The sequence below is a fragment of the Salvelinus namaycush genome, chromosome 22, assembly GCF_016432855.1.
Source record: "Salvelinus namaycush isolate Seneca chromosome 22, SaNama_1.0, whole genome shotgun sequence".
Taxonomy (NCBI): Eukaryota; Metazoa; Chordata; class Actinopteri; order Salmoniformes; family Salmonidae; genus Salvelinus; species Salvelinus namaycush.
Window position 1 is genome coordinate 20190540 of NC_052328.1, and position 10377 is coordinate 20200916.

A 10377-nucleotide genomic window follows, 5' to 3' on the forward strand; every position below is an offset into this window, starting at 1 on the left:
CTCTCGCCAGAACCTGTCTGTCCAGTTCATGCAACCCTATATTCACGCGCTCCGTTTCGTTCGTTTCAATGGCGCTTCGCCCTTTCTCCTTATGTACCTATTCTGCACTTTGCACTCTGCATTTACACACACACACACACACACACACACACACACACACACACACACACACACACACACACACACACACACACACACACACACACACACACACACACACACACACACACACACACACACACACACACACACACACACACACACCAGGAGTGTTACAATAATGTATTCTCTTTCTACCACATAGCTCCAGCCCCAACTCAAGTCCCCTGATCAATGTCCACCAATGCAACAACCTCTGTTAAATGTCTCTCTCTCTGTGTTTCTCTCTTTCTTTCTCATTCTCTATTCCTCTCTTTCCCTCCCCGCATGCAGCATACGTCTGGCCCCCTTCGAGCTCCTGTCCACTGGCTTTCCTCGCTCTGTTTTACTTCGTCCACCCCCCCCCCCCTCCCCCCACACACACCCTCCGCTCCCGCCTCTCTCTCTCACACACACACACACACACACACACACACACACACACACACACACACACACACACACACACACACACACACACACACACACACACACACACACACACACACACACACACACACACAGTGCACATTGCTTTCATTAGACATCTCTTTCTCTCTCCCTCCCCCAAGTACCTCTTGTCCGGCCCCCTGATCTTTCTGTCCATTGGCTTCCCCGGGTCTATCTTTCATGTCCAGCCCCTAATGAGTGTCCATTGGTTTTGTTATTTCCCTTCCCTCCTCCCACTTTGCCGCTTCGCCCTGCCCATGTTTTGTATGTCTGTGTCCATCCATCTCCTGACGTTCAAGTTCGCAGGAACGTCACGTCCGCACTTGAACTTGCAGCTCAGGGGGGCTTTTGCCATTTTTTCATCTCTCTCCCTCGCTCTCTTTTAAAAAAAGCCATGACGGCGATCCCACAATCCATCTTCCCTGCGCCATCGTTGTATTATTTCTAATTTATTTTGGATGTCAAAGGCATTGATGAAGATATTTTCTCTGGAGTCTCCCTTCTAACCCGGCTCTCCCGATGTGAACCGAGCTGAACGCTGCCACCAGCCACCATGTCTCGCCGCAAGCAAGGCAAACCCCAGCACTTAAGCAAACGGGATTTTTCGCGTAAGTACATCTAAATTGTCATTTCTACTTTTACCACGCTCCTTTCTACCCAGTCCAATACTGTGTCCATTCAGAAAAGCGGAAACTGGGTTACATGGAGCGTGATTCAAACAGGCACTTTGGACACTGGACTGCACGGACCCGCGGTCAAGTGGACTTCACCGTGAAATCGAGGGGAGAATCTCCCCGGGTGAAATACATATGCGCGCATAGCATATTCTACCCAGGCTGAAAGAGAAAAGTTTGATCCAGCTTTCACCCCTGCGAAAAATCGGAGAAGTTTGCAGCGAGAATGGCATTACATTCACAGGCACTGGCTTTAGTGCCCCCGTTGCCTCCGCCACTAAAGTGCATAGGCTACATTAAGGTACGCAGAGCGTATGGGTATATGCATGCTTTCCGCGGAGCAATGTAGAATATCGCCCGGAATATCCTGTACCGGTGCCTGTCTTGGATCGAGGCAGGTTTCTCCCCTCTCGTGCTATTTTTGGAAGGTTTTCAAAAACCTGGAAGTGGATTTTGTTTGGGAAAAATCTCGTGTCCAAATGTTTACAAGCACGGAGCGCGCGTGTAGCTCCTCGAAATATATATATAAAAACGGCTTATTTGTACCCTGCTTGTCTTATATCCTTATCGAACGGATTGTAGTGTTTACATTGATTCTGCAAGGTGTTCTCATATAGTGGCGGGAAGCATATGCTTCATGCTGTCTCGAGTAGCCTAGTAAAAGAGGGTGCTTTCGTAAAGAGCAACAGGACCAACGCATTTTCTTTTCTGTAGCCTATTTTTCTTCCTACTTTTTAGCAACCCACATTTGGAGCATTGGTATTTATTTTAGTTTATCATGCAGTTCATTACCCTAAGGTAAGCCAAAACAAGAATAACAATGAAATGTTACTTTTACTGTAATTCCAATGTAAAGAAAATGTTGAATAATAATACATTGTTACGTTTAACTAGGCTATATGGAAAACTCCGCTTAGCACACATTTATTTTGATATGGTTGATTTAGTTTGCATACATAACCAGCATGTTTACGATGTTACAAGCTGCAGGCAGTTAGCTAAATATGCGTTTGTAACAAGAGGATTCACTAAGGTAGCCAGTCCAATACCCGTTGTTGCCACACCGTGTATTTGTCCTACAATCGTCCATTCAGTAGCGCTCGAATGGTGTTATATGCGATAACATGCCCTAGATCCACGTTGTTGTAACATTGTATCGTATCGTGTGGCATTATTAGGTTTCCGCATGAAGTCGAGCGGCTTTAGCCATATCTCTGGGTCTCAGTGTAGCCAGGGCATACTGCCCAGCTGCATCGGCAGGCTTTTGTTCGTGTCGGAATCTCGTCGCTAGGAGGCAGACAACGATCAGAAACTGGATGTGAACTTGAACCTGATCAATTTCACCGCCACCTCAATCTACATATATGAGGATATGTTTAGAATGCAGGGAAATGCATAAGGGGATTTTAAACGGCACGTTTCCCCTCCTCTTTTCTCTCCAGTTTCGAATACAGTTTTTTTCTACAGGGGTATGGAAGTTGAACACTTTTCAATACAAATGTCAACATTCTGTAGTCCTATAATTTGTCAAACTACCTAAACGCCAAAATCTCCATAAAAAAATCTTCAGACCCTTTTTATTTTATTTGAAATCGTCGAAAATATCATATTTTACAATAAAAAAATAGATGTATTTAATGTGAAAATGCATCACAAAACTTGTCCATATGAATAAAAGATAGACCCATGATGGCTTTAAATTAAGGTTTGAATGGTTTTTTTGAGCACATATTTCGTATTAGGACAAAAATTGCTATTAGTTGTCCATATTTCCTGCCGATAAGGAAGGTATCAATAGTGTTAATGGTAGGCTAATCAAACCCCTGAAATGGAATGGAATTTACAGAAGTGGGAGAAGAGATATGTTACTAATGTTTGCCACCTTTCTTTCCTATGGGCTGTGCATCAAACAACACACATCGTTTTTGTTCACATTGTGCAGAAATGACAGTTGTTTTAATAGCATGCAGAATGAAATCACTTTCAAATGCATGAATTACTGTGTAGTGCTGCCTTACATAGCGTGGTTATAGCCTGTTAGAAAATAATTGTTCCACGACAGTTTTCTTATTTTTATTGATTTGCCACGCCGAATTGAATTAGTGACAAATCATGTTTATCCCACACATTATAGGAATAGGCCTAAAATGTAATGTATCTCAGTGTACTCTGATGCAGCCTATATTTTCGTTTTTATCTGATATTGATTGCATCACATTGGTTTAGGAGCCGGACATGTATTCGTGGAAGTGATATTATTCAGTTCATGTTTTGAATATGTACATATGTCCAGGTTTCTCGTCTCCTTCAATTCCATTTAAAGCAGTTCAATGTAGACGGCACAATATGGCGCTAAATACTTTGCATAGGCCTCTGCAGAAAAATATGCAATCAAATAATGTCCTTAAAATAGGTGTTTATCCCTTTGTTATTAAAACCAACAATGCGTTATGCAACTCTATAAAATCTACTCTCAGTTCAAGTTTAAGGTGAGGGCTTAGTCTGCTTTCATTAGATTTTATCCAGTGAATTTAATGCCTAGGGCTGTTGTATAACCTCGGCTGTTCTGGTGGTAGACCTGACGTTAAATTAAGGGTAGTAACCGCGCAATGTTATCTCTATGTCCCTGTTCGCTCGCAGATGTCGTGTAGGATTGCTCGTTCAAATGATATTTCCTTGCGCGCGGTGGGAGCCAACCCACATTCCGCCCCCCCCCCTCTCTCTCTCTCTCTCTCTCTCTCTCTCTCTCTCTCTCTCTCTCTCTCTCTCTCTCTCTCTCTCTCTCTCCCTCTCTCTCTCTCTCTCTCTCTCTCTCTCTCTCACACACACACACTCTCTCCCTCTATCTATTATCTATCTGGCTCTAGGTTGGGCGGAAATAAATGTAACCTCAGTTCACAGGATCCTATCTATTTTATCAAACATCCCTACCAATCATCAGCCACTACAAATTGAAATCTATTTTTTGATTCTCAGTGGTTTTAAGTTCATTAAAATGTGAAATTGGCAGCTTAGTAAAGAAGGTCAAGATGCTTAACCATTAGGAAGCTAAAAAGAAAACTACTCTCACCTCAGAGCGACAGATTTCAAACACGACGGGCCGCTCAGTAGTAGGCTACTTAGTAGTAATAGTAGACTCCTGTCTAACCTCCCTTTGTGGTGAAATATCTCCCATTTACACAGCTCGTCGTCTGTCCGTGTATAACAAGACTCACACTCCCCGTGTGACAAAAGGCAACTTTCAAACGAGTCAAGCGTTAATCCCGGCTTCCACGGCGAGTAATTTACTTGAACGGTTCCTTAAGGCAGATTTCCGGCTGTAAAAGTGGTTATAAGTCACACATGCAAAGAGTCCAGGAGAGTTTTTTATTTCGAAACACTCAGGCTGCTTGTCTTGTCTTTTCTGCGCACACATATGTTGGAAACATTTGTAATTTCCCCCATAATGAATTGAGAGAAACAAGCTTTATCCTATATGAACTATTATTCTATCACACATTGTAATTCTTCTGCACCTACAAATACTCTTTTGAATATGAAAAACACATTTTTAAAACGATATTTGAAAAAGCATTAAACATTTTTCCTTTTGATTTTGAAGTATCCAACTGTCTCTCTCCTACTACACTTCTGATTACTACCAGTCTATTAAACAAGTCATTACATTATACCAAGTTGTTATCTATCAAACTAAGGCTTTATTTGTCATACCCTACAACCTCAAATAATATTTCACATCCATTATAAAGCCTGCCTTTGATTAGATGCCTTTCTTAGTCGTTGTTATGTTAATTTCAATGGATGTAAAAGTAGAAGTATGAAATTGACAGGCTGATAAGTGGAGCTGTCTGTCAAATGCCAGTCACACCAAAAGTTAGACACACACTTTTCGCTGCAACACCGCCCAGGCATTACTGCTACTGCTACTGCTACTGCTACTACTACTACTACTACTACTACTACTGGGGGTGTAGTCTGATGACTACTACTAGTTTTGGCAGAATGGTGAGAGAGAGCAAGCCAAAGCATGTGATCATTGTTCTGCACTGTTGTTGATACTGCTCAATTGAACATTACGCCTCTAATTTCCCTTCTCCCTCCCTCCCTCGTTCCTGCTTACAGCCGAGCCCCTGTCTGCCATCGTCTCGGAGGAGCTCTCGTCGGAACGCTGCTCGCAACGCTCTGACCGTTCCGAGAATGGCACGGGCACACTGCGGGTTGCCGTGGAGACGGAGCATGACCTGTTGACCTGTGGTCAGTGCCAGGCCACCTTCCCCCTGGGGGACATCTTGCTCTTCATTGAGCACAAGAGGAAGAGATGTCATGGACCCCCCTGTCTGGCCAGGGGCCTAGACAAGCCCCCCTCCCCGTCACCAGGCCTGGCCCTCACTCCCTCGCCCTTCCTGGCCTCACTCCGCACGCGCCCCGTGGAGGTGGGCGTCCAAGCCACGCCGGGGGCCGATGACGACCGCTTCTCGTTGCCCAGAGGGATCTGCCCCAAGCAGGAACACATCCCAGGTAACCACCGTTCCCCACAACATGTTGTCGTTAAATTAACAATAGGAGCTGTGTTTCAAATTGATATACAGTATCTCTGTTGGCGTAGGTGAACTTGAGTGAACGTGCAGAAACATGTGTGCGTCATAAGGGTAGCCGTGCAAGGGGGCATGTTTAAGTTTTGAAGTGTGTCACAAACCACTATTATATGCAGTGACGTGCTTGAATATGTATAGCCCTTGTGGGCTTGTGTGTTTATGTTGGGGAGGCGGGGTGTGTTGTGTAGTGTGTGTAAGCATAGACGGGGTACTGCAGAGGCCATATATTGGGCAGAAATGTTCCCTCTCCCTGTAGGATTTGCAGTCCTAAGAGACCCAGTGTGAATGCGACTGCCATGATTGGCTCAGATTGGGTCCTCGTTTAAGTGATCCATCTGATTGGCTAGGACTGATAGGCTAGGGGCGGGGTCTATTCCGGCTAACCACAACTGTGAAACATCACAGGGAAGCCCAAAAGAATAGGATAAAATAAAAACATTATGACTTGATTTATGGATTATTATCTCCTCCCTGTCTCAGATCGCCTTGTTCTTGCTGGCTGGTGTTCTTAATTAGAGACACATACGCGTCATAGTGCTACTGATCTCTAGCGGTGTGTGTGAATATGTGTGTGTGTGTGTCTTTACGGCTACATGTGTGTGTGTGTGTGTGTGTTTGTGTGTGTGTGTGTCTGTGTGTCAGCCTGCAGAGGGGAAACAGTTAACTTGGCACAGCAGTTGACCTCAGATCCATTGAGTTTGACAGAGATAGGATGGGGGGAAGGTTGGTTTTCCACGGTAATCAAATATAGCCCAATGGCAAAGTGACACTGGTAACCTTGACTTAGTGGCCATTTTGCAATGGCCTAAATTGGGGCACAGGGTGGGTGCACTGGCTGGCAATGCTGCGGACTCAACCCACCCACCATGCAGGGAAACAAAGGTTTGGCACATGGGTCAATGTGTGTGTGTGTTTGTGACACTGTGTGTTGGAGGGAGTGGTTTAGAGAGTTTTATATAATTACACGGTTGTGCAGTGTGTATATGCCTGTAAGAGGGCATACACAAATTCTGTGATGTATGTGTTTTTGTCTGTGTGTGTGTGTGTCCACGGTTTCTCTGGGATATGTGTTCATGCCTATTCAGGATGTGTGTTCCAGTTTCCCCATATAGGCTACAGCTTTATAGTGTGTGTCATTCCATGTGTGTGTGTGTATGCTTCCGTTTGTGTGTCCTGTTGTGAGGCTCTCATCTGGAGTGTGTGTGTGTAACTCTATCGGTGTGTGCCGCTTGCACGGTGTGTGTCTGGGGGCTCTGTGAGAAATGCTGCTGTAGTTCTCTCATGTGGCTCTAGCAGATGTCTCCCGATCTCACTGTGGTCTCTCCCCACCACATCTTACACCAGTAAACAAAGGCTTGCATATTCTTACCCTCTCTATTTCTCTATTTCTCTATTTCCTTTCTTACTCTCTTGTTTCCTTCTCATTTCTCTAACTCTCTCTTACTCTCTCTGCCATTTCTTTCCCACCGCTCTCTCTCCTCCTCTTTCTCCCTTAGTCTTTCTTTCTTTTTCACTCTGTGCAGTATAACAGCGGAGGAGTGTACACTCGGTTATGATGGCTCGCCGAGGAAGAGTCGTTTATTTAAAGCATCTTAACGCCACTAATTATTTGTTATAGTGTAGTTTTTCTGTCTATTTCAATTAGGGTTCTCTTTCAGTGGTTGACTGGCAGCACTAAATAAGGCCTGGGAAAAGATGAACTAGTAGGATGGATGCGAGCAACAAAACAAGACTGTTAATCACTCTGCTTGTAAACAACGGCAGAAATGCTTGGGAATATAGAGAGTTAAAGGGTGGATTTCAAGGTGGCCATCATTACAGTTCCTCTGGATATTATTTTACAGTTTTCATCTGGCCTGTCTTATATGTTTGTGTTTGAGTGTGCAAGTGTGTGTATTGTATAGAAATGCAAGGTAGTGACTGTGTCTCTGTTTTATTCCATCTCTTCTCATCAGGCTAGATATCCAGGTTTTAGGAAATGAGTCTGTCCTGGATCATCCTCATCAACAATAATTTAGATCACACACACACACACACACACACACACGGTCTCAGCCAGCAGATAAACTGGGTTATTATTTACATCATAATGTAATGGGTGAGACACGTCTGATGGGGTCAATGGTAGTATAAATTAATGTTATGTTTTGGAATCATTAGGTGTGAATTATTTATGTTTTATATTAAAAAAAATATTATAACTATTATTATATTAATCCATTTTTATAGTAATTTTTAACAGTCATTTTTGTAATTCTTTGTTTTACACAATGCAATATCAGTAACAGATTTTTACAGCTATAGAGTTGTTTTTGTATTGTTTCTGCACCATGAATATTTATTACTGTGTATTATTGCATTGGTAAGTGTGGTAGTGGGGAGTTTGTCATTGGTATGTACCTTAGGAAAATATGGAGCATTGCTCTTGTGGTGTAATACCCTTATTTACATATCAAACAGCTCTGTTTGAAAAGACAGAAGGCAGTACCTGTCGGGGAGTGTGTGTGTGTGTTCCATATGGATTGTTGTCCTTGATTTTACTACAACCACATTAGGTTGAGATCTCTTACGCTCTTTAGTCTATTAATTAATGCTACACTGTGTGTTCTGTGAGTACCAACACAGCACTAAAACTGATTGTGCCATGTGTAATGTCATTGTAAAAAAGCATGATTGATTGTGCAACACTGAAATAAATTATTCTTCCACTAACCCCATCACAATATGGTATACAAAGCACTTGAGCCTTGTTGTTACAAAGATATCTCTGTCCCTATGACTTTCTCTGGCTCTGTATATTCCAATGTACACTATATGGTCTGGAGTCTCTGCATATGTTGTGCTGTTGATGCTACGGCTAAGCTAAAGCTGGGCTATGACATGATTGCTGTTGCGGTGTGGCAGATCAGGCGATTAGCCCGCACCGCTAGCACTGCTAGTGTTTGTTAAATGCACCTTTATTTTTTGCTTAAATTTCAGAGCTCTCTCTCTCCCACTCTTTTTCTCTCTCAAACACTTTCTCTATATCATTTTTAATCATATTTGATGCTTTTTCTCCCTTGTTCTCCCTTTTGCTTATCCTCTCTTTCTATGCTTATCCTCTCTTTTTCTATCTATCTCTCTCTCCACTTCACTCTATCTTTGCAATAGTGTTAAAAGTCAATGCAAATCGGGGGCACCCAATTGGTATGGAATCAATTACATTGTGTGAGTGCATGTGTCATGTGGGCGTGTCTGTCTGTGTGTGTCTGTCCGTGTGTGTGTGTGTGTGTGTGTGTGTGTGTGTGTGTGTGTGTGTGTGTGTGTGTGTGTGTGTGTGTGTGTGTGTGTGTGTGTGTGTGTGTGTGTGTGTGTGCATACGAGCCAGCTGCAGTCTCTGATGCCAAAACGCCATGCTGAACTAGTGAGTGAGTGTGTGTGTCTGTGTGAGAACAAAGCATCAGAATCTCCCTACCATTACCCCGTCGTCTCTCGCTGTCTAAATCCCCCACCACTTCATACGCCACTGTCTGTCACGACACCAGGGATCATCAAAGAGTCATTTGGTTTTGCTGGGAGGGTGTGTGGAAACATGCTCTTATGCTGGTCTAGCAGGCGCGTTTCTCTGCTTGTCTTTCCTAGGCTCCTCTGTAAGGATTGGGTTGAAGGAGGTGTGTGGAAGGTCATTTATCGCACCTTGAATAGAGCAGTTGTAACGTTGAGAGAGTGGATGATCGGCCAAGGAAAACGTCTTCTATACACTTTGGCTGGAGATACACATTGAACTTACCATGGCATAAGCAAAACAATGAGAATCGTTCTGTCTTTTAACTTCCATTACATTAGAAGGTTAAAGGACCCTGGATTGAATGGCTTGTTCTGCATGGCATATTTTGATGCCATGGCGATGGTCTCTGTGTTATTATTGACATTTTATGACACATTTTAGACATATTTTCACGTTGGTTGATTTTGACTGATATTAAAATGACAGATCTACAGTAGATGTCATCTGAATTTTTTAAATAATTGTTTTACTTGTTACTATTATTATTTTTTGATTGATTGATGATTTGTCCTTTGCCCTATGTGGCACAGACAAACCATTGCCCCACCTTTGGTTTGGATCTCGTTTAGTTACATAAGGTAGTGGGATATGGATTGAAGCCTATTTGATATCATTAACCAAATCGATACAGTGACATATGTTATTATCTGATTTTGTATTGGAGTTGTCAACATTGAGTTGTCAATATTGTTAATAGCTTATGTTTGTTTTTTCTTTGTCAGTGATTGATTTATGTTTACTTTTCTGAATTGTAGAAAACAGAAAGCTACTGTTTTTTGATGCCTCGTTTTGATACCATGTGTGGTGTGTGTGTATCCACTACATCAGCCCATGACAGTGTGGTCCTAGCCTAGCTCTCTAATGATGTCAGAAGTTGTGCAAAGCTTGTCTATAAAACTGTTTATACACTACAAAGCTTATTTATATATCCCAGTGAATTACACACTGCTGTTTTATATGCAAAGTCGAAGAG

General features: G+C 42.9%; 1 protein-coding gene across 1 annotated transcript in view; it reads left to right on the forward strand.

The window, feature by feature from the left end:
• Nucleotides 1–899: 899 nt before the first annotated feature.
• The window catches only part of LOC120017650 (B-cell lymphoma/leukemia 11A-like), a 46955-nt gene continuing 37477 nt past the window's right edge, over nucleotides 900–10377 (forward strand). The window contains exons 1-2 of the mRNA XM_038960557.1: nucleotides 900–1196; nucleotides 5385–5780. Of these exons, the coding sequence (XP_038816485.1) occupies nucleotides 1142–1196; nucleotides 5385–5780 (451 nt within the window). The 5' untranslated portion in view covers nucleotides 900–1141. The remainder of the gene's footprint in view (nucleotides 1197–5384; nucleotides 5781–10377) is intronic.